General features: G+C 34.0%; 2 protein-coding genes and 1 pseudogene across 2 annotated transcripts; 1 reads left to right on the top strand and 2 right to left on the bottom strand.

The window, feature by feature from the left end:
* Window positions 1-1,762: 1,762 nt before the first annotated feature.
* LOC148692462 (defensin Ec-AMP-D1-like) lies at window positions 1,763-2,327 on the bottom strand. Its single transcript, XM_088681891.1, has 2 exons — window positions 2,205-2,327; window positions 1,763-2,026 (listed from the first exon to the last, which is right to left on the bottom strand). Exons 1-2 carry the CDS (start codon window positions 2,266-2,268, stop codon window positions 1,818-1,820), a joined length of 273 nt encoding a protein of 90 aa, XP_088538017.1. The 5' UTR covers window positions 2,269-2,327; the 3' UTR covers window positions 1,763-1,817.
* A 2,694-nt stretch (window positions 2,328-5,021) lies between these two features.
* Window positions 5,022-6,091, top strand: LOC148692461 (uncharacterized; annotated as a pseudogene).
* Window positions 6,092-22,793: 16,702 nt separating this feature from the next.
* Window positions 22,794-23,434, bottom strand: LOC137744516 (uncharacterized). The gene is made up of 2 exons (XM_088680949.1): window positions 23,333-23,434; window positions 22,794-23,285 (listed from the first exon to the last, which is right to left on the bottom strand). Exons 1-2 carry the CDS (start codon window positions 23,432-23,434, stop codon window positions 22,794-22,796), a joined length of 594 nt encoding a protein of 197 aa, XP_088537075.1.
* Window positions 23,435-25,720: the final 2,286 nt, after the last annotated feature.

The following is a 25,720-nucleotide window of genomic DNA, read 5'->3' as shown; positions in this document are numbered from 1 at the left end:
AACAAGTTGATTTAAGAATTAGAAGCTCCAATAAAGCAACCATTTCAGTATTTTGTTTGGCACCTTGCATAAGCAGGTTAGTTATATGTGCTAATTAATTTTTCTCTAAAACCTTTTCCTAATTTTAATATATTTGCAGGTTAGTTAGACGTGCTAATTAATTTTTTTTCCTTCAGAATACGACTCAATTTGTGACCGTGGTCCACTACGGATGGAGGACGGTCGATAGCCAATACATATATGGTCAAGCGAAAGCAATGGTAGTGTCAACCAAAGTCACTCATCAAGATCTTATACATGGTATATATCAACGTCTTCGTGTTAGTCCGAGTGAATTTAGAATCTCAGTATATTATCAATGCATGACCAACTTAGGGATGCAAAATATGATGGAGATTGTCGACAATGACGATATGACTAGTTGGATATGTGAAATTCTTTCTGCAAAACCAACAAGATTATGTTGTATGTTACAACATATCCTCTAATTGAACCTGAAGATAAGCACCCAATTGCATGCAATTCCCCATCACCAACAGTGGCAATTCAAGAGAATGATGACATTTTGGGTGATGAACAACCAAGTCAAGTTCTTCAAGACAATGCCCAGATTAGTGAGACTTCAATAGATGTGAGTTTTGAGTTTGACATATTATCGGTTTTGGTGTTTCTTCAAGGTATTGTGTGTGCATTTTTTAATTTCTTTTTTCTTCACATGGTTGACAACTATGCATGTATCTTCCATTAATCACTATGAATTGCAAGTACATGAGACAAACTTATATCATATAGTTGACCTAAATGCCAAGACATGCACATGTAGAAGGTTTGATCTCGACCAACTTCCATGTGTCCATGCAACTGCTACATGTCGAATTCTCAACACATCAGTGTACAATATGTGCTCCGAATTCTACACAGCCAATGCAATTGTGCTAGCGTATGCGAAGCCCATTTGGCCAGTTGGAAACAAGAGTGAATGGAGTGTACCGGAAGAGGTGTAGAATAAAGTTGTATTATGTCCAATTAGACAAGTTATATCTGGAAGATGCAAGACAAATAGAATCCCATCTCAAGGAAGGAAAGGATAGTGAAAAAGTGCAGTCGCTGTGGTGGGACAGGCCATAATCACCAAACTTGCAAGAATCCAATTAGACTCCATTCCAGCATATTATGTGAATGTTTTTCTTTGAAATTTATTACATTATTGGCTTTTAATTATTCGGGATTTATTACATTATTGGCTTTTATATTTTCAATCACTAGTTTAGAAGAAAAACCTCACATAGATTTTAGCTTAAAAGGGTTTTTGCTGCTCTATTTTTAGATTCAAATTTTTCTTCGAATATTCTGTTTTTTATTAATTTTTATGTTTAGTTTACTAGGTTATCTTCAATTTTCACGTTCTCTGATTACACTTGAATATCTATACCTACTCTATACATATATTGATAAAAAATAAAAAATAAATAAAAAATAAAAGTGTAAGAAATGGAGGGGTTTGAGAGTAGGGGTACTCTGTAGTATTCAAGATGCTACCTCTTTTATGCTTCAAGATCTCAACTAATTGTTGTTTTTTCATGGTTAAGAGTAATGGGAAATTTTTTGTCATTAAGGGTATATTACTAATTTTACATTAAGTTTTGGTTAGAATTATCATAAAACTAAAATGATGGTTATAATTTTATATGGGGTCTAAAATATGGTTACTTTTCCAAATTTGTGAATTAGGGTTCAGTCATTTATTCTCTTCAAACAAACAAAACAAAAAAAATCTTTTATTCCCACGCATGCATCCAAATACGCATTTGTATGACTTAACATTTTTTAGTGCATACACATCTCATCCGAAAGCCAGCACATTTGCCTCCCATAAATCCCTCTTTTTTGCATGTAATTGCACAATTGCTTGACCGAAAGCAAATACCGCGGTATTTATGGCTCGGAGACTCACAAATCTTCGATGATTTCTCATTCTTTGACGACTTCTCTTTTGTCTTCCCCTCAGCAACCATTGGCCCCGTTCCTGCCAAACATGCATCAATATGTCAAACCACATATATGATTTTATAAAATTCTGGTTTTCCTTTTTATCAACGTGAGAAGGAATATTCGAATTCAGAACTTCTTCCCACACATATAAATACTGTTATATCTTCTGTTAGGTATAAATATCAAATTAAGATAAGGAAAGAGAAAGATACCAATAGCCACCAAGAGCAAGATGAGAATGAAGACAGTTGAAAACAAACGCCCGGAACGCTCCATCTTGATTTTGTGGGACGTGTGTGTGTTTGTGCATGCGTGTGAAATATATACAAGTAAGATAAAGAGAGAGAGTCGATGATTCAAAGAATTAAGCTTGAAGGTCCTTATATAGAGTTGATATGAAAAAAATTAAGTGTATTTCCTTAAAAGGCGTTCCTTGGTAAAAATAGCGAGCTTAGGGAAAACTTTTAACTCCGAGAGACAAGAACAAAACCCTATTTTGGCTCATCACTCATCCTGCATTTGAGGAGAGGCAGTGGCTTTTTTTCTCCTCCCTTAAATTGAAATATTCCTTTTTGAGGTTACAAATGAGGAGTTCGTGAATCTTTAACCTATTTCTACATATCACCCTACTCACCCACACCACTAGATAACCCAGTCGAAATTGAAATATTACATTGTTGAAATGGCCCCTACACTTTCCCTATCACAGTTGTCTCTTTCTGTTCTTCTGTTTTTATTTTTGTTTTTACATAATGCTAAAATATTTGGAAATTTTCGGGGCCTTGTGGTGGCTGTAGCTCCTAGGTTAGGCTTGTTTGTTGGACTCAGACCTGCTCATTGTGAGGTAAGTTTTTGTTTGATGCTTGGCCGTCCTAGCCTTTGTAGACTTGGCAAAATCTTAAGCAGTCCATTAAACATAATTAATAATGTGTTAACTCGAACATCAGACAATTAATAGACAGATTAAATTATTGTTTTGATCTAAGATTACTGTTGAACCATTTGATACGATCACTTAAACGAGTTAACTTATGATTGGCTAGCATTCCACATGAACACCAAATAAAATGACAAGAACACTATCAGTTGATAGACACCGTGTACTAAGAAACATCGGTTTTTAATCTGTACACCTCCAATTTTCAGTTATCAACAACAACAATTATTCACTCATTTCTTTTTGGGTCGAAAAGGAGCATTCCTTAATTAAGTAGAAAAGGTTACACCAATCCAAACGGAAAGCAAAAGTAACCCAAAGCAAATTGGGGGAATCAAATACATAAAGCCCAGCCCAATAAGCAAACTAGCACAAATTAAAACCCTAATCCCAAATTTCCAAACGCACTATGCCGCTGTAGTTGGTATCACGAACGTCTTGTCAGTAGCCACTAAAGCAGCAAAACTAGAGAAAGCAACCAAGTGGTCAATTTGACCAAGACATCGTAATAGAAAACTTACAAACCCACAACTAAAAGTACACCATAACCAAAATTTGCCACTGCCAAATCGAGAAGTAGCCGCCAGATCCGAACCACCATGACAAATCCCTGCAAATATATACAAATATAGTAGCACATGGATAGAAGGTAAGGCTAAGGAGTATGTAAAATACCCTTACTTCGGCCGAAACCAGAAAACACTTGGCCTCGAAGGGATTCTGGCATGCCTGCTGGGGGAAAGGAAGTGAGCAAGGGAGATGGATCTAGCATCCATTTTCGATTCGGCGCACACAGATAGGAGTCTAGGATGGGGTGTGGGTGGATTATGAGGAGGTGAGGTACAAAGGAAAGGTGGGGGGCCGGAAAAGAGGGAGGTTGGAGAAAGAGTGATGATTGCCAAAGAAAGGGCATGAAGCCCGGAACTGAGACAAGCTCAAGGAAAGGGGGATACCAACCTCAAAAAATCGAAACAAAGCTAAAAGGAAAACTGAAATACGAGCAAGAGAGAAGGAGATGAGAGAATAAGGAAAAGACAAAGGGAGGGGGGTTGCCACTGGCACCTAAGCCAAAGGCTAAGGTCGGCGGCTAGAGTTTTACCTCAGTTTGTGTTTCGGAGCTTCTAGTTCTATAGAGGATTACTTCAAATTTCTCTTTAGGTGAGGAGATTGGTGAGTTTCTTTATTTTATTTTATATATTGTTCACTCATTTCATATTCACCCATCGTAACCAATATGTACAGAGCTATAATGAAAAGCATATTTGCAAATGCGTATTTATAAATAAAAATAAAAAATAATTATTTGTATGCATGTGCGAAAAAGTTAGAATTGTCTAATTATAAGAAAAATGTGGAAAGACATCTTCAATTTCTACTCTTTAATTGGGACCCATCTAAAGCTTGGTTGACGTAAGTGACCCAGTTAGAGTAACTCCACTGTGTGGAGTAGCTCAATGGACCGGCTCTAGAACAAGGGGCAATAGCCCCAGCAATCATGTCCCACACATGCCGATGATTGCATAGGAAGGGGCCCGAGTGAGAATCGCTGGCCCAAGAGCCTGAGGTAAGGGTGATGCAACACTGACGTTAGGGCGACGTCAGCCACGTTTTAATATTTTTTTAGGTAGGCACTGGGGCCCGCAGCGCAGGCCTGCATAATGTTATCGTTAGAGGCCACGTGGCAGCTCTGTGTCCATTGGATTTCCAACGGTAAAAAAAAAAACTCAAACCTTTTTTAATTTCAGCCGTTGAATTTGAGATCAATGGTCCACGTTATTAGCCTTTATAAATTAAAAAAAACACAGTAAATAATTTTGAAATTTTACTGTTGTGCCACGTGGCACAATATGGAGGGTTGGATTTCAAAATTTTTTTAATCCAATGATAGAAATTAATTATGTGAATAAAAAATTAAAAAGAATGTAAAAAAAAAAAAAAAAATCCAAAAAAAAAATTGATTTTACTTTTTTATAAATACATTTTCATTAACTTCTACCTTACACCATAATTTCATATTTTCTCAAATACTTTCAACCACATTCCTATCTTTCTCTTAAAATTTCAATCCAATTGTTTTCCAACAAAATGACTAATGATACAGGTATGAATCAGACACTTATTAAAGATGTTACGTTGTGTTCTAGCTGGGTTGAAGTTACTCATGATTCGATTATGGGTAATGAGATGCAGTTGCAAGAACTGTGGAGTCTTATTCATACCAATTATCTTGAGAAAATTGGTGGGAAAAGAACCAAAGAATCGATGTCCAGTCGTTGGAGAATACTCAGCCAATCATTTAGTATGTGGAGAGACGCCTTGGCACAAACTAGTAGTAATCTTCGAAGTGGGGAAAAATTAGCGGATCAGGTAACAATATATTATTTATTTGTTTGTACTATACCCAAATTTACATTAGCTACTTTGATTATAATTATTTATTCTCCCGTATTGTGTAGACACTTCAAGCACAAGCTTAGTATAATGCCAAAACCAAAAGCAAAAACAAATCATTTAACCGGTGGCAATGTTGGAATATTGTCAAAGATTGTTCTAAATTTAGAATTGTGTCTGTCAGTTCAGAAGTTGTCATGAACAACACCCCTTTACACTCTACGCTCAATTATGCCTCACATGTTCATAATGATGACGTAGAAGAAGTGCTGGAAACACCCCCCTGAACAAGCGTCGGAGTCGACCCATTATCCAATTAAGCCTCAAGGTAAGAAGGTTTTAAAAAGAAAAGGGAGTGCTTCCAAGAATGATTATGGAAAATACATGGAAGAACCTGCTCGCCAAGGTGAATTGACTTTGGCATGAGAAATGGTTAAATTTGAGGCTAATAAGGCTAGAAAGGAGGCAAAAGCTGCAGCTGCTGAGAGATTATTTCAAGATAATGAGAGAGAAAAAGAGATACTTGGGCAAGAAGGGGAAGAGATTAAAGAAGAAAGAAGGGCTCAACAAGATCGTGACATTATGAAGGAGCCTTTAGAGGGGAAGTCATCGAATTCTAAATATTTTTGGAATTCGGAGAAAGCAGACGTGGTACAAAGGAGGCGTGCAAGGGAAGCAAAGGCAAGAGGAGATGGTCCTAGCACCACAAGAGGAGATGATCCTAGCACCACAAATTGGTTAGGTGATAATTTTCCATTCACGAGGGACTAGGGAATTTGTTTTTAATCGGAGCCCATAATTTTCCAATCACTTTGGGTTGTAATTTGTTATTTATTGAATAGAGTGCTTTATGTTGTTTCCAATTTATTGAATTTAGTACTTTATTTAAACTAAGAGTATATTGATTTAATTTGGTAATTTATTTAAACTAAGAGAATCTTTATTCAAAGGACATAAACACACCAAATAAATTACATAAACATATCAAATAAAATTACAAACACACCAAATTAAAAAAAATAAAAAATAAAAAATAAAACTCACTAAATGAACTTAAAAAACACACCAAATAAAAACAAACACACTAAATGAACTTAAAAGTTTCTTGAGCTTGTTTCAATTCTCATTGGTGCTCTATCAAGTCAATTTGTCGGGCATTGTGCATATATGGGTCCTGAATCGCAGTATATCGTTGAATGAGCCTTTCATTGTAACGTCTATCCCTTTGTAATGGCTTGTGTTGCACGAGTTCTTCGGTGGCGTCATGAGCTCAATAAATTTTTGTTCTAGAATTGTTCATCGTGTCTGGCTCATATTCATCAATGACATCATAATCGTACTCATCTTCCACAATCATGTTGTGAAGAATGATGCACGTCATCATGATGGATTGAAACGACTCTAAATCAAACATTCTGGCAGCACCCCTGGCAATCGCCCAACGAGCTTGGAGGATACCAAAACAACACTCCACATCCTTCCTACACCCCTCTTGACAGTTTGCAAAATGTTTTTCCTTTGCACTTCGCAGACGTGGCACTATTTTGACAAATGATGACCACCTTGGGTAAATGTCGTCTGCTAGGTAGTATGGCCCATGGTACTCCATATGCAAGCATCCACAAGGCAGCAGTAATTTTTAGCTCAAGAATGAGACCCATAACACCAAAAGTATCATTCTTTTGCACAAAGTAAGAATCATGGTTGCAAATAGCAATCATGATTTTGTTGAACAAATGTTGTTCCATTCTAAACGACGTCTAAAATACGTATCAGGGAATGCACTATTATAGACAAAATAATCGTCCAAGAAACTCATACCTCGTCGTTGCTTGCTTCTATCAAAGTTTGCGGAACGGCTGGGCTTGCAGATCTAAGCCACAACTTGGATGACTCGACGAGAATGTGTGGCTCTTTAGCTTCTTACTTCATCATCTCTCCTTCTACGCTCCTCATCCTCTTTGTCTTCCATCTCATTTTGGGCCACCTGGAGATTGAACATTTCTTCCCCTTACTTGAACATTTCTTCCCCTTACTTAAACAATTCTTTCTCTTACTCCTCGATTTCCCACAACATCCTTGAAGAAGAAGACATTGTAAGAAGGAAGCAGAAACTATGAATAATGATATAGATTTTGATTTTGGTGAAGAATGAAGCAAAAACTATGAATAATGATAGAGATTTTGATTTGGGAAGTATTATTGGCACTCCAAAAATCTCATTCTATACCCGTCACAAGAGTATTTTTTTTTATTTCCTAATATAGAAAGTTTGGAGTGTAGAATGAGATTTTTGGAGTGCTAATAACAATTCCCTTTGATTTTGGTGTGTGATTTTTGGTTCTGGATGGTGGGTTATATGGAGGAAAAAGAAAGGATTAGGTTGTAGATAATGCCACATGACATGCCGTCATTCGTTAAAAATCTGATCGAAATCTATCCTCAAAGATTGTCTTCAGATTGTGACATATGGCGCGACATGATTGGTTAAAAATCTTATCGGAAATCTATCCTTAACGATTCTGAAAAGGTAACGACACGTGGCATGACAGCATTGGATAAATATCTTATCGAAATCTATCACCAAAAACTGTCTTCTCGAATAATGACACATGTCGCAACGAGAACGATTAAAAATCTTATCCGAAATTACAAATAAAATTATTTTGTATTATTTTATAAAATAAAAAATACTAATATTTTATTGCTTATTGTCATGGCTATTCAGTGTAGGGGTGAAGATGCAAAAAGCAGTTACTATTCATTGGAGGTTTTTCAACAGTGACTTGCCCTAAGAGGCCTTTATAACGGTGGAGTTGCTCTTAGTTACGGATCTGGTAGCTGCAACACTTTTGTCGTTCTTGATCAGTGAAGATAAGTTTCTATTTTTCTTTTTCTCCTACCACATTGATCTCGATGATTTATACGATATTCAATTGAAAGGTGCAATTCCAATCAAATTATAGTACTCAGCAAACAACACATTCGCTTAAGAATATTTTTAGCATTCCAAAAATTCATCATGCACCAACTTTTTTTTATTTTTTATTTTTACATTGGGAACGAGTGTATGATAATTGAGTGCAAATAACGATTACGAAATGTTCACATAAGTTATAACAGTAATAAAAGACTACACTAATATTCTTCAACCGAAATATCAATTCTTATGTGGCGCTGATATGGATTGGCAGCAAAGAAGCTGCTGTCAAATTTGACAGCAGCTTCAAATATTTTTTTTATTAATTTTTTTTATGGGAAACGCTGAAACTGATGGAAGCCAGAAAGACCGAAGCTTGTGGGAAACGCATGATTGAATCAATTCAATCTCCCAAAATACCAAAGACGTGAAAACCTCTAATAAGAGATCATCCAATTCTTATTTTCTTCTGCAATTTTCCCTTCAATCAAATTTTCACGGGAAACAAACACACCAGTAAAGCCAATGACAAAGAAATCAAACGATAGGAAGGCAATCAAAGACGCAGAAAGAGACAGGATTTGGCGAGCTTGTAGGCATTGGCAGATTTGTCGTAGAGTTCGGCGGCGTCTTCATGCTTGGAACCGAAAAATCCCCAGCTGCTCAATTTCTTCTCTGCTTTCTACTCGAAATCCTCCGCACTAGCAATCTGATCGCCCATTGTTTTTCAATCTGATTGCCCTTATGCATTAAAGGAAAAATTGCCCACCTTAAAATGAAAATTCTTAGAGGTGATGATTATTGAGTTGGATTTTTATTTCTTCTATTTTCAATTAAGGGTTTGTATTTTGTTGTATTATTTGTGGCTGAATTAATTAATATGACTTTTATTATGAATTATTTATATGTAAGATTTAAAGTTAAGATAGAAATTAAGAAAAAAAATGTAATAAAATAATAGCTTAATTTGACATATCGGGTGCAGAGTAAAACATGAAAATATGCTAAAATTTGAGACTTAAAATTTGACATCACCTTTAAGATGGTCTAATGTACTTATTGTCTTTTCATAACTTCAACATTTCTTGGGAGCAAAGTTTCTATAAATAGGCAGTTAGCAATAAAGAAGAGTACTGGATATCTAAAACAGATGAGAAAAACATGGGAATTTGTGTTGAAGCCAAACAGAATGGATAATACTGCCATTCCATGTGGTTGACACTTGAAACAAAACCCATATGAAATTGCAGAATGTAAAACAATCAGATCAAGGAGTAGGATTCTTTCATTTTCCTTTACTATATTCTCCCATTTTCTCCTTTCACACTTTTCTTGTTATCTTTTTCTTTATATAAAAAATTCAAAACAAGATGTTAACGTGACTTAATTATAACCATTTAAATAGAAGGAGATAAAAAATAAAAGAAATTAATAAAGAAGAGAATCATACTCTTCAGATCAAAGATTTGCTATATTTAGAAACTGGAAAAAAGGTCGCTATTACGGCCCCACTTGGGAAAAAGCTTGGGTGCAATTATGAAGGCCCATATCGACTTCCCTCCCAAAAATTAAGGATCCATGCATGATCCATCCCACTTATTGGAACAAAGCAAAAGGTCTCAAAAGCCATTGCCAAATTTAGCAAAATCTTTTTCTCCACCCCCTCTTCGCCGCACAAAAATTAACGCATCAAATTTTGGCCTTGAAAAAGATGCCACCATGATATTCAAACATCGGTCAGTTTCGGCTAAATGACCTACTTCCATACAATACAAGCATGGATTTGGATGTGTTCCTGCCCTAATCGTGGCTGTCCATCCCTCCAAGCAAGGTAAAGAAGACTTAGTTAGCCATTGCTTTAGAGGTTCAACAAGATCCTTGGAAGGACTAAACTTTCCTTTTGCAGTAAAATGATTAACACAAAACAAGGGTGCATGCTTTGCAATGTGGCTTTGGACGAACCTGTCGATTTCTATTAGTTTTCCCATTAGGAGTCCTGCTACGCTAATCTTCAGAACCGTCCCAACTAATGCACAGAGGTTAAAAGATGAAAAGGCAAAGAGGTCTTCCAACTATCAGCAAACTCCATAACAGTATAAATCTACGGCACATCATATATAAAATAAGGGTATGAAAAAAAAAATATGAGGTTTGGTTCAAAGTGAGGAGAAAGTCACATGCCTTGTTCTTGCTAGGCATGTGCATCTTTGAGTCGACTTAGCTAACCTTTCGCTCATCCAGGTTAATAGAACCTGACCGATAAAGAAAATAGATCCAAATCTATAGAAGGAAGCTATACTTGTGTACATTGGGACACACTAAGTGTTCACTACTTACAGTCAATTCACTGCTTACTGTTTAGAGTGAATAGTAAGGGCAATTTTATTGCCCTTGTCCTCCATTTGTCATTGCCCTCCACTAATAGGTGGAGATGCTCTAAATTAGAAGTGTTTATGGCTCTTTGAATTCCTTTATGGAGAATCATGGCCATATGTTCTCCTTGAGTTTTATAGAGAAGCACATCCCAAATGAAACCTGAATGACCAGCCCAAAACAAAAACAAAAAAAAAGCCCAATTCTACAAGGTATGCCAAAAAGTAATTCATAAATGGGTGTGATATCCACACACCTTATTTTACTTCTCACACACCTTTTTAATTTTCGGCCGTCGAATTAGATAAATTGAAGAAGATTAACCGATGGAAATTATCAATAGATGTGTGAGAAGTAAAATAGGGTATGTGGATAGCACATCCCTTCATAAAAAGAAAGATTAAAAAAACTGGTGGCAGGAACATCAAGAGTAACGCAACAAACTTAAGCACGCTTGATGAAACTCAGCAGAATCTAACAAATTAAATAGTGGTATCTGCACGAAATGGAGACACATGCATGAATTTGATGAAATAGAAAAGAAAAGAAGATGCGTATTGCTATTTGACTTTGTTTGTAGTAAAGTTAGACCCAAATAATTTGCATAATTAATGGCCCCCATTAGAGAACATTCCTTATTTGAGGGCAACAAGATTCGGCCACCATACCCCTTTATTAATTATTGCTAAACAACATTTGAATTGACTGTTATTAAAAAAATTTCGACAAAAGAACAGTGCTAGTGGTTGAATTGTTAAATGTTAGGAAAGCGAGAAATTAATGGAGATCGAACCTCCATCAGAATACATAAACATTATTATTTTTTGTTACGGTAAAGTACCATCTACGATTGAGTGTTATTAATTAAACTAAGTATACAGTTTGTGGGGGACTCTTAATGAATGAGGATCCTCTCTCAATCCTCTTTGTGAGGATCTTGGGATCCTCCAATTACATTTGTTATTGTATATCGTGCGGTCAAAAATTATTGTAAATCTTTTTATTTTAAAATTAAATATAAACAGTATCTGACAAAAAATGGCCACATAATGTACAATGAACATATGTGATTGAAGGATTCTCGAGATCCTCACAAAAAGGATCCGGAGAGAAACTCTAAATATGTCCAACTCGTGCATTGCTAATTCAATCGTACGGCCACTAGCTGTGACTGGCACATCACATATATGTAATTCGTAACAGTATTAATCATCTTGATTATCAAACCCATTAATTAGTTTCCTAATAATATATTTGTCGTGGTAATGCAATTGGAATTGGTTATTTGTAGGGCGCAAACCCAACTAACAAGATGTGCGTAGTTGACCTAAATACATTTCTAATTAAAAAGTCAACCCAAAATGTATTCTTGTTCTTCATGGAGGTGGATAGACATATCTAGTTGGATTCTAAATAACATATACATGGCCGATTCGTTGAATTTAATCATGTTGTTGCCCTATCATTATCGTAATATATCATTGTGCCGTTTTATGATTCTAAGGTGGATTAGTCCTGTAACCTAAAAGTTAGACTATCACGACTGATTTGTACACAAATTCAAGCTCTTATGTATTACAAATTCAGTTACAACGTTCAAGACTTGAAGCTTTAATTTTTGTTGGATCTGAGACCCCAAAACATTTCGATAGTCAAGCTAACGTGCTTTTAACGAAGATTAGGTTTTGCAGATTGGTAATGAGAAATAAAAATTCTAATCTACTCTTCATTCACATTCCGATGATCTCCAATTCCCTGAAGCTAACATGTGAGAAAATGGTAATCCAACATTACCTTCACCACTCAAAAGGCTATTTTCTTTTAGAAAATTTGGTTTAGGTCAAACAAGAATTTCATATTTTAGCATAAGTTGATGCATATTTTCATTTTCTAGTTAGCTCAATGAAAATATTTTTTTCTCTTCATAAAGCAATTTTCACTCCTAACTGAGGTCAAAACCAGTAGACTACAAAATACTATTAAAAATACCATTAATCTTATGGGATCCCTAATCTTATTTATTTTGTGTAAACCCAACTATATTGACCATTCAACGCCCCTAGTAAATTATTGCAATTAGATGCATCATCACCTCCAATTACAATTATTATCCGATCATGTAATTACCCGGTAAATTTGCTACTATAAAAAAGTAGTTCAGTACACGCCAACTAATGATAAAAATATAGCTAGATTTCTTGGAAGATGTCCAGATTAATTAAGTGGTTTCATTATTCATGCCTTAAGTTTCCTCAACTACTAACTCATACGCGCCGATGAATGTTATAGTCACATTGACTTAAGGATTTAATTATATATCTGGAAATTGATAAATGCTAAGGAAGCCTTCTTAAAAGTGAGACTCTATGGATTTTGCATCATCTCATGTTTTCGGTACAATTCTCATGCGAATGTTATAAAGCATTATGTCAAAAACATAATATGGCGGAGATTCCATAAAGAGTCTCACTTTAAAAAAAATTATTTAGCATTTCTCATAATTAAATGCATAAATATTGCTAAACAATGAGAGTCAATGACATATATGTCATGTCAAAATATTGATCATTCGGCATTTTTAATGTCATTTTCAGGTTGTCGACTCAGCCACCGAAAGGATTTGGTGGAAACCCTAGCTACTTGAATTAATTATGGCCTTAATTAAGCAGAACGGTATCACAATCACATTGTATAATTATTTAATTAGAAGTTTTTACTAATCCTTGGCTGTGATCTGATGTACCTAATCCAATAAGTTTTGTATCTTTCCTTTTTAGTTTTTTATAACTCATCATTCATCAAGTTTTCTGTTTCGAGGGGAAGGTTTGAAGCATGGCCAATAGAGATTAAAGAAGATAAATTAAGGGTAATTACAGTGGGATTCATACAGAACAAAGACATATATATATATATATATATATATATATATATATATATATATAGTTAAATAAGGAGGATTCAAACATTGTGTTTTATATGATAGGTCAAAGGAGCCGAGGGTTTTGTATATGCTTTTCCGAGCCCCTACTCTAATATTTATCGACTGAGTAATGCTAGGGTTTTGTAAATTTATCACCAATAAAAAACGTGCTTATTTAAGTTTGTAAATTTTGTTTACAAATTTAATCTTCTTAATATTACTCTTACTGATATGTACGTAATTTAAATCTTAAAACATATTTGATAATGATAGTGTATTTATAATAAGCAATATTCAAAACCTGCTTACGCTTAATTATTTTGATAAAGTCTCTTGAGAGGATTCCTTTTTACAAGAACAGTAAATGTACCATTGTTGGGGCAACTTGTTCATATTTTTATGGAGAAATAATCTACACTATTTAAGTTTTGCATTTAACAATCATTCCTGCAAAACATCAACAAGTTTGAAAACTGTTTAACTATGGTGGATTGTCGTGAACCTTTAATTTTTTAGCATAAAGTAATGCATGTCGTTGTCTATTTATTTATTTTCTTGTAGTTAGATGATTTTTTAGGAATAATCATTTTTTTTTCTTTTTTTTAGTTCAAGGAATAATCCTTAAGTAGTCCTAACAAATATTGAATGGGTCGAATCCTTCAACCAGATAGAGGGCAGGGCAGCGCATGCATTAGATGAATAGAACAAATGTTGGAAAGGAATATTTTACTGCATTTGTTATGTAAATAGGTGATACAACAATTGCATACATGCAGTTGTGATGTTAAAATATGTTTGTGCAACAAAAGGGGTGACAAGTACAAGGTATATATAACACCAAACAAGTTGAATAAGTTTCAATTCATTAAACGTCAACGAAACTTTCATGCTAAAAATATGTGGTACAATACTTGGCTACTCAAAGATGAATAAGAACTCCTACTTAAAATTTCTCAAAATTGTTCCTTGTCAATTTACAGGACTTCGTGTTTATAATCAGAATTGTTTATATTATAAATCACCATATAAAGATCGCCTCTGCAAAAAAATCAATTAAAACTAAGGTTCTTTAGTCATCAAACTATTTAAAAAGAAATGAACGGTATTGGTAAAAGCATTATGAACCGTCTATGTATTTGTTACAATAGATTGACTAAACGACCTTAGTTTTAAATTATTTTTTGCAGAGATGATCTTTACAATGTGATTCATAGTATGAACGGTTCTGATCATAAGCATAAAGCTCCACAATTAAAACACTAAGAATTTTAAGTAGGAGTGTTCAAATATGTAATGTCATGTTTCAAAGAGTGGACTTCATTAGATATCGTTTGACTTTTGATGACAAGATTAGTCTAGCCTTGTACATATATATATATATATATATATATATATGTGTGTGTGTGTGTGTGTGTGTGTGTGTGTGTGTGTGTGTGTGTGATGGTATAAAATAAGAAAGGTCCTTCAAGTTAATGAACGAAAGAAGAGATCTAGTGAGGCCCCCATGACTTTTAGGTCAAATGGGACATGGATGGCATGAGGTGAGGGTAGAACTTCAGGGATTTTATTTCCTTGTAAAGAAACTCCTAGGCAACCAATATAGTTAAATTATTACGCCAGTTCTATATCATATTTCCAAATAGATAAATTAGAGCCCGTAAGAAACAGAAGCCAAATATCCTAGTTGAATGATTAAATATTGTATGAAATTTTCCACAGCAGCTTTCATATTAATTCTTTGTTCTTTCTATATGGATATATTGTCTCACTATAAGTAAGGATTACTTAAAAAACACAAAAGGATTACTTAAAAACACACAAAATAATATGAATTTCCGGCTCAATTGGTGCATGCCGAAAGGTGAGAAATGAGTTAGGATATAGAAGAAATTATGAATACAATCCTTTCCAAAACTCAAACGAAATAAAGAGCATATCATCCATTACAATTTACAAATTACTCAATCATTTCTTTTATTCTTGTAAAAGAAAAGTTCATTTACCGTGAAAATTTGACGGCTCGCTATATATATTTTATTCCATTCATGTTTAGAGCAAACCTTCAAATTTTTATGATATAAGAGTGCTTAGCGATCTTTTCAATCATTTCTTTAATTCTAATTTAATCAAAAATACCAATTTGGATTCTGAAATGACTTCCACTTCCATATAGTTATTATCAAGAAAATAATTAGACAAAAAGGAAAATAGTTCCTTAACGTGCGTCTACATCACAATCCATATTAAATATCCTCTCATTTTTTTTCCCTCAGAATCATATCAAATTAGCATATTGTTGTCCTCATGCTTGGAGTTGTTGGAAAACAAGAAGCAAAAATCGCGGGAAAGGTGGGTGCCGGTCTTGGTGGGTCCCCATAGACCTACCAACGGCCAAGACTTTGAGGTCCACAAATCCCAGCCGTCAGATGCTTCCAACTTTCAGCCGATTCATGGGTCCCACACCCAAACATGTCTCAAGGTCGATGGTCCAAGAGAAATTTTTAGTTGTGACGGGAACACAAGTGGTACGTCACGTCTTTTAATAGGAATTGTGTGAAATTTTATTTCTTAAGTTATTAACTTTTTAACACACATATTTTACTATTCTTTTAATGACACATAGTGTACCACTCCGTGTACCCGTCACACTGAAAAATCTCTCTTCCAATGTGCTTCATTGTTTGACATCTGGACTGTTACTCATATAAAAAAAAATAGAAAGTCAGTTTTTTCCCTAAAAGAAAAAAGTTTTTTTATTTTTTATTTTTTTTTATTTTTATTTTTACAATACAACCCCTTTAAAACTTAGAAAAATTAATAAAAATAGTTTGAATACTTTAAGTTTTAACGATAAAGACAAAATAAAGGCTAAAGTTTATAGTACCATGATTAACTTTTTAGTGTAAAAATATAGTTTTTTTTGTTAAAGTGAACAGTACTGTGAGCTTTTCGTTAAAGTTACCTTAAAACTTTTAATTAGCAGAACCTCAAAGAAGACAAGATTAAATTTTAAAAGAAAGTCATTTTTACGATTCATGCTTTGAAGTTAAGATCTCTCATGTATATGTGAAGGTCAATACAACTAAACTGAAACTCTACTTATTTACTATTATTATTTAAGAGGTGTAATTCTTTTCTTCTTTTTTTCTATTTTTTTTCATACAATTATATATTTACACTTACAAGTGAAAAAAAATAATGTAACCTTTTTCGAAGAGCCAAGTGTCTCTTGAATTTAACTTTATAGGCAATTTATAACCATTTAGTTTTTAATTTTTATTATTATGGAAATTGAAAACTTATTTCAAAATTATAGTAATAAAGTAGAGAGTAAGAGAGAACTGGAGAGAGACAAGAGAAAGTGGAAGAGGAATTACAGTGTATTTTCTTCTCATTGAAGTAACTATTTATAGGTTTAGGATTTACATAAAAAAAAGGTCTCCATTATTTACATATTAAATATTGGCTCCAAGTGGACAATCACATAATTGACACTATTTACAACACTTCTCTTGGATGTTTACCAATCAATGCTGCTACGAAAAAACCTTGCTTGAAGAACCCAGTAGGACAAAACACCACGTTTATGGAACATTGACACGGTGTTGGATGAGCATAATGTTGCATCGCTAAAACCTTACCAGGAAAACTCGGTGGGATAAAAACCTGGTCTAAAGAAAAAGAGCATAGCACACTTATGTCTGGTATAGCATATTGTCGAAGGCTCCTCCTGTAACTCCATTTGATGAATAACATCCCCCCCCCCACCCCCCCCCCCCCCCCCCCCCCCCCAATAAGATAGTAAGCCTTGATTTGATTGTCCTCGTAATTGAGGTTGATATAATTGGGCATTGGTCTACAGAAATTGAATTTTAGTAGAACTTGTTCTTGGGAAGTATTAGATTTTATCGAGAGTTGACAATAGCCTTTTGTAGTCATGCATAGAATAAATATATACAAAAGGAAAATATAGTATTTGAAATAAACTAGGAGGATTTTAAACTCCATGACGAATATAGGCCATATATATACAAATCGCATCATAGGGCTTAGTACTCCTACAAAAATGTGAACTATTTCAAGAGTATATTGCAATAATATAACTTTCATTCGAACTAATAAGAATACTTATTGAGATAATTCATACCAAACTTATCTAGAATATAATACATTGGTATCGAGTACATTGAGCTTTAGGCCTCTTCATTGGCATTTTCTTACTTTAAAAAATTGCTTCGAGAGATAAATTTTCAAGTGGTTGGTATGCAATCAACATATTCTTTAAACTGTCATTTCTCCCCTTAACATATTAATCTACGTCATTAATGAGACAACAATGGATGTATCAATGCTTATTCGCGACGTTCTTTAAACTGTCTTTCTCCTCTTAACAACGAGAATAATTGTCTCATCAAGTAAATATAAGCACTTAAAACAAATCAACTTGAATCCCAATTTTGATGGATGATCCATCTATGTGTACACAATTACTTGTTGGTTGGAAAATTAACCTCAACCAAACTGATCATGGTGATGGATGTGATAAAAATGCATCTACCAAGAAGAAAGAATAAAATGTATAAAGATTATGGTAGGGTTTTTGAAGTTGTGTGCTCAAAATCAATTCGAAGTGACATGATACATTTAGGAAATTTGGGAATTACTTTTGTAATAGCAATTTAATAATATAACGACCATCTTATAAATACTTCTAGATCTTTAGTAATAAAATCAACAATTAAATGTTGATAAAGCTCAGAAATATGCTTTTAACTTCTCGAGAAGAAATACAGGGATCCAAAGTCAATTTACTTAAATGGTCTGAGAACTAATTTTTCGTATTTTTCATGTGAGGGACATGCCCAATGCACAAGGTTGGAGAATAAACAATCGTGGGCATCCCAAATAATTCACGCCAAAATAAATTCAACACTCGATTCAAGCTGCACTTTCTGAAAAGAAAGATCATTCTCAACTCAGTAAAGAAACGATGTCGCCCAAAGCAAAAGAAATCCCCTACTACAATGTGTCCATCATTCAAAAATCGCCTACGACAGAATGAAGTGGAATTCCAATGAACAAAATTAGAATACGCGTTGAACATGATTTTGAATGTATTCGTAAAATAATATTCTTTTTAAAATTGTATGGGGCTGAAATGGTTATTTCATAGAAAAGTATACAAGTCATTTAATAAGAAACTTTTGTGTGAGGTGTATTCAAACATTTTTTAGGGTACTAATCAAAATCCTTCACATAAGTGGCATTCCAATATTTAACGAGGATCATATTCCCTAGAGTTTTGTAATAAATGGTGGAAAAAAAAAAGAGGTAAAGCAAACCCAAGAGGGTTGGAGGGTTTGTTTGTAACCTCTCTTTCCCAAATATTTATTACATTTTTTTTCCCAACTTGATCTTACGAAACATGCGATAAGCAAGTTGTGATTCATTTCCCCCCTCCAAACCTTGAACTAAAAAGGGCTAATTGTGGTGGTTTTTTCTGTGATTCTTCGGGTTAATGTCTTGGGGTTGTTTTTTTTTTTTTTTTTTTTTTTTTTTTTTTTTTCACAACTCGGCCATCATGTGCAGAGCTTTGTGTTATGATTATTGCCTTGGCGTTTGTGAGGTTGGCATAATTAGGAGTGGGTTCGGTACGGTTACTGTATCAAAATTCCTGCACCAATTACCGTACTAAACTTTCGATTTGACAAAATCTATTACTATTACCGTACCAAATTTTTGGTACACCGAAGTTTGGTATCGCCAAATAGTTCGGTTGGCATATATGGCAATGGTAATTACACTTTGTTATGAGCCAAAACTTGTTTTTATTTTTTTAATCCATTCAAGGGCAAAACTTCTTTTTGTACCTTTATCTCATACATTGTAAGCCTAAATTAATCTATTATTCATCATTCACAATTTATACGCACAATAATTCAAATGATGCATCAAGATTCATGATGAAAAGTAAGCTTACAATTCAAATAGAAGTTACGAACCAAAACAAATAGAAGTTAACAATCGAAATAGGAGTTAAAGTTTCAAACCAAATGAAAATTGGAACTAAACTTCAAAAAGTAAAATTCATTGATCAATTCTTCAAGCTTGAGATGTTGAAGCTTTTGGAGGAAGCATTGAACTTGTCGAAGATTGAGCTTAAGTCAAGCCTACATTACAAACAAAGAAAACATATTAGTAGCAAGAAGAATTAAAGTTGAAAACCATTTAATAACAAATTTACTAAAAAAATTAAAGCATATCTTCCGTTGGTTTCATGACATGAATGAGACCGCTCGACCATAAGTGTTCGACAGAATGGCTGACGAAATGAGAGAGAGAGTATAGCATGGCTGAAAGAAATGAGAGAGTAGTCTATAGGATTTCATTTTCAAATTATTGAATATATATATATATATATATATATTATAAATATGTGTTATATAATTATATATTATATTATATTATATTATATTTTCGATATGGTACGGTAATATTGTGGTAATAGTATCCACTACCAATACCATACCATAAAATTTCGGTACAGTACAATACTGTAACATTACTGATTGGCACAAAATCGGTATGGCACGGTAATTTGGCGAAAAAAATCCACCCCTAGACATAGGGTTGGTTTGATATTGTTGTGCTGTGAGAATAAATTCATTTTTACTGCTTCACGTTTTCAGCTTTTTTTTTCACTCAAAACTGTGAAAATAAGCTTTTTTAAGTGTTTAAAAAAATACATTTTTGAGCTCAGCTTTTCTTGATACCCACTTTTTATAAAAGTACATCAGTACCAAATCAATACATAATAGCTGGCTTGAAAGTGATTCTTCTAGTATGATTTATTGTTTTGCTTCTAGCTTTTCTCCACTACTTGACAGCTTCAAATTTCGTCACGCGCCACAACCCTTTCCAGCAGAGGCCCACCCACGTAGGGTTGTCCCCCTTGCGTGTCAGCCTCACTGTAGCCCAACGGCTACTTTTCTTCATCCAATGACCAGTTTAGTTGGACCGCTGGTTAATCCAACGGTCCACATTTAAATATTTTTTTTGTTTGTTTTATATTTATATATTTATTGAATCCAACGGCTTAAATCGAATATAATAAAATCTAACAGTAAAAAAAAAAAAAAAAGATCTACCCGTCAAAATTTAAATCCAACAGCTAAAATAATTTTAAAAAAAAAAATTTTAACTCAAATTCAACCAAAAACTCTATAAATACCTATGTATTTGTTCAAACATCCACACAAAACTCATTTTTTCTCCTACAATTCTTCCAATTTTTCTTTCTACCATTTCTTCTCATTTCCAAATTTTTCAAGATGGCAAAAGAGCATGTTAGAGGTTGTAATTAGACCTTTGACAAAGACATTGCTTTATGTTTGGCATGGATTTCTGTTAGCGAAGATGGTGCCGTCGGCACGAATCAAAATAAAAAGGTTTTGTGGGGTAAAATCGTTAATAAGTTCTATGAAAACTCCAACACCGGTCGAAGGAAAGCTTGTGGTGTTTATAATCGGTGGAAGATTATCAACAAAGCGTGCACTTTGTGGAAGGGAAGCTTGGAGAGAGCCATGGTTGACATGCCTAGTGGAAGGAGTGCCTCAGAAATTGTGAGTTTCTTTGTTCATATTTTATTTGTCATGTACATAATAATATTTTGCAACTAATTGTTTTTATGTATTTGTTGCATAGGGTGACAAAGCAATGGCAATTTACAGGACAAGAACTACACCAAAAAAATCAAGCTTTTAAGTTGCATCATGCTTGGAACATCCTCAAGGATTGTCCAAGGTGGGGAACCGATGTGGACCAACAATGGGAAAGATTATTTCATAGTGAAGCCTCGCCCCCAAATAATTTCAATGAAACTGTGAATGAAGGTGTCAATGAAGGTGTCGAACAAATGACCCCAACTTCTTCTTTTGCAAAGCCCCTGGGAAGAGATAAGCAAAAGGAAGCAAAGAGAAAAGGGAAGTCCCACGATCCGATGAGTGGACCCATTGCTACCGGAATTGCAAAATTGAGCGAAACCCATAGCGCTCACCAAAAAGAAGAAGTCTGAATGTGTTTGCAAATGAAGGAATAAGGGGATAGGGAACAAAATAGGTTCGAAATAAATTTGGTGATGGATGACCTCAACAAATACACTCCAAAGAGGAAGAAGTACTTACGTGGTAAGCAAAGGGAAATTTTGCAAATGGATGCCAGAAGGAGTATATTTCAAAAAGATAATTCATCTCAAGGTTATACCCCAAGTCCACCACGAAGTCAATCACCAAATCAAGATGGTAGATATCATTATTAAGTTTATGTCGTTTATGACTTTTCAATTGTATTAAGTTTATGTGGTTTATTAATTGTCGTTTGTATTAAGTTTATGCACCTTATTAATTGTCGTTAATTATTGTTTCTATTAATCTACATGCCTTCAATAATTATTGTACTTATTATTCCACACTTTGATGTAGAATAGATGCCTTCAATAATTCAACCTCCATTCAATAATTTATCCAATGTACTACACAAAATACCTTGCATAAGAAGACACTTAAATTTATTACTAGAAAATACCAACATAGTACACTTAAAACGATTACATAAATGCTTAGCCAACATCATCAACGTTCACCTTCTCGTCACCATACATGCTCAACCAAATCCTTGCAGAATGTGTCACGACCTTGAGGAGCTTGAATTCTATTTAAATATCTCATATACTCACTCAATGTGACCCTATCCTATCGGGTCTCATATGTGGTTTTATCGATATATTCAACATCTCTTGCAATAGCTCTCGCATGTGTTGGTTGGTCATCATCCACATCTTCGTCTAAATCTTCTTCAATTTCGATTTACTCATCTTCCACAATCATGTTGTGCAAAATTACGCACATCATCATGATTGAATGGGGGTCTTCGGTATGCCAAAGTCGTGTAGACCCTCTAACAATGGCTCTTTGAGCTTGAAGGATCCCAAACGCTCTTTCCACATCCTTCCTGTAAGATTCTTACCTTTGCGAAAATAATTTCTTCTTTGCACTATTGGGATGAGAAAAACTTTTGACAAAGGTAGACCAACTAGGATAAATACCATCAGTTAGGTAGTAACCTAGCTTATACCTATTACCATTTACCTTGTACCGAAATTCTGGCGCCCATCCATTGACAACATCATCGAACAAAGGTGAAGACCAAAGAACATTGATATCGTTGTTTGATCCAAGAGCGCCGAAGAATGCATGCCAAATCTATGTGTCGTAAGACACTACAGCCTCGAGCACGATGGTTGGCTTGTTATGATGGCCCTTGAATTGGCCAGCCCAAGCAGTAGGGCAATTCTTCCACTCCCAATGCATACAATCGAGACTTCTTATCATGCCAGGGAAGCCTCTTTTGTCTGACTTCCGTAGAAGCCTCTTCAAGTTTTCACAATTTCGCTTGCAGGGGTATGTGGCTCCATATCTAACTTGAATTGCCTGACAAAAGCGCTTCAAGTTCTCAATAGCAGTACTCTCCGCAAGTCTGCAATACTCGTTAGTTGAGTCTACAGAGCACCCATTAGCTAGCATCTGAAATGCAGAAATGAGCCTCTGATGAGGTGATAGATTTTGTCGGCCGACGACATCTATCTTCCTTGCAAAGTAGTGGTCATGATTGACAACTGCGTTCAATATGCTTTCAAAAAGCTTTCTCCTCATCCGAAACCGCCTCCGAAAATCATGAGCAAGAAATCTCGGACGCTAGATGAAATAATTTTTTATCATTCGGTTATGACACTCTTCTTTACCACGCCATACAAATGAACGCCCATAGAGCCACGATGGCTAGATTCAGCATGGTGCTCATATAGCATAAGCGAGTTTGCAAGTTCAGCTTCGGCGTTGATCATTTCAGCATCCTCAATGTCAAGCCTTGCTTGGTATTATGCCATCTGCATTGTCCTACTGCGCTTTCTTCTATCACCCATTGATGAGATATTGAGGATTTTTAGGAAACAAAAACACTTTGAAAGTTGAAAGATTGGTGAATATAGAGGATGATTGAAGGTTGAAAGATTGTGTGATCAACTGATATTGGACATGTGTTTATATAGAGGATGAAAGTTGAATGGTTGATGAAAGTTGAAAGTTTGTTAAAAGTTGAACGGTTGGTAAAAATTGAAAGTTTGGTGAGTTTCATGTGTCGATTTAGTGATTTTTCAATATTTATCGGAATTTAAATATTTTTAAATTAAAATGTTCATAAAATTAAATTACGATAGTCTACATAATTTTATTTTATTTAAAAAAAAAATTAATTTAAGAAAAAAAATTAGCCTAAGTTCATTCTTTAATAATCCTAGGCTAAAATTTTAGGCCAAAATGATTGGAGCAGAAAAGCTATTTCTGGGTTAAAACCTAAATTTTCTGGGCTAAATATTTTTAGGTTTTAGGCCAGGGTTGGAGATAATCTAAGAAGCACCTTTGTTAGTATGATTAGAAGTAATTTTAAAATGACTAAAAACGTTTGGGATTGTGGTGCTTTAAAAACTAAAGGCTTATTAAACAATTTGGATCAAATCTGTTTAGTAAAACAAAAAAATAATGTTTTTATTTTTAAAACTGTTGTCAATGACAGTAGAAAAACATAGAAAAGCAGAAGCATAATCTACCATGCTTCTAAAATTTTTTTTTTTTTTTAAGCATAGTCATCAGTGCCCATTTAATGAAATTTTCAAATGCCAAGTATACCTCCACATATTTTAGAATCATTGCTGCTACATTATTCTCTTCGACAATTATTGTATTATATTAAATACTATATCTTTTTTAGTCATTTAACATTTTCACATCAATTCATATAAAGTATAACAAACACTCAGACACTATTTTTTTTCTTTTTTTTTTGGGTTAAAAACACTTTTCCAAAAAAAAAAAAAAAAAAAAAAAAAAAAAAAGCGTACTATATGTTGAACAACTTTATTTTTCAGCTGTTTATTCTCACAATACACGTTTTTTTTTTTTTTAAACACAACAATACCAAACTAGCCCTTAGTAAAAATGCAAGTGAATCCGGAGTGTACTTCAAATGTGATAAGCACATAACTGGTGCTTCTTCCAAAGTGTACTTCAAATGTTTTTCAAACCCAAAAGCACTTTCACCAAAAGTGATTTCAATTATTTTAAAAGCACTTCCAAACGATCTAGTGATTTCAATCTTTTTAAAATCACTTTCAAACGATCTAGCCCCCTGGAAGAAGGTGTGTTTCTCCTTAAAACACTAAAAATATTTTTATAATTAGTATAAACACTTTTAAGCTAGCCTATCTACTAAACATTTCCATGGTTTTGATTATTTGAAAAATGATTTTAACATTCGAAAAGCATTGCCAAACAAGTCATAACTTGCATGTCTAATAAAAATGATTCTCTGCACCTTTCCGTTTCCTTTTTAAAATTTGTTTTGTTCTTCTTTTCTGATTACAGACAAAAGTTTCAGTAAGTCATCGATTTCAGTTACGTTGAAAAAAGATGATACCGACAAAAGGTTATATAACTTCGATTTTATCCGGATACAATTTAACATTTTAAAAAAAAAATTGAAGGAAAAAAAGGAGAAATTATTATGTATATACTCTAGTGGTTAGGGCTTGAGTGATACAATATATATATATATAGATATTTGAAAATAAAAAATGAAATATTAAACTATTGAGAAACTGAATTGTTTTATTGCTAGTTTTTCCTAAATAAAATAAATAACAAAGACGATAAATATATATATTTTTTGTTTGATACATATGAATCATTCTTAAAACTTGAGAATGGTATACTCATTAACCAATTATTAATGTTACACTATGAATTCCCCCAAAAAAAAAAAAAAAAAAAAAAAAGGAAAAACATTGTTTGGTGAATCATTTAGGACTTGGTATAATCTGTGGGCTAAGTAGGAATTAAATTTACAAATTTTCCAACAAAGGAAAGTACCATCTATATATATCCATATTCTCTCACTCTTTAAAATATGAGGTGGTCATCGTCTTGATAACATGTCAAGCATGTATAATGACGTTTCCTTTTAGTCCAAATACAATAACTAATCATTTGCCCGAATAAGTTTAACTTTCTCGTAAGCATAAATTGTTCAACAAAATTAACATATTCGTATATAATTAATTATATTTTCAATTTAA

The sequence above is a fragment of the Pyrus communis genome, chromosome 12 (genome assembly GCF_041283825.1).
Source record: "Pyrus communis isolate YQ-2024b chromosome 12, ASM4128382v1, whole genome shotgun sequence".
Lineage (NCBI taxonomy): Eukaryota > Viridiplantae > Streptophyta > Magnoliopsida > Rosales > Rosaceae > Pyrus > Pyrus communis.
Note: the sequence above shows the minus strand (reverse complement) of the source record. Positions and strands in the feature narration are given on the sequence as shown.

Bases quoted from the DNA above. Each gene is read 5' to 3' on its own strand.
- LOC148692462 (XM_088681891.1), bottom strand. From the start codon at position 2,268: ATGGAGCGTTCCGGGCGTTTGTTTTCAACTGTCTTCATTCTCATCTTG. The intron at 2,027-2,204 runs GTATCTTTCTCT...CATGTTTGGCAG, and splicing joins CTTGCTCTTGGTGGCTATTG to GAACGGGGCCAATGGTTGCT.
- LOC137744516 (XM_088680949.1), bottom strand. From the start codon at position 23,434: ATGATCAACGCCGAAGCTGAACTTGCAAACTCGCTTATGCTATATGAG. The intron at 23,286-23,332 runs GTAAAGAAGAGT...TATTTCATCTAG, and splicing joins GCGTTCATTTGTATGGCGTG to CGTCCGAGATTTCTTGCTCA.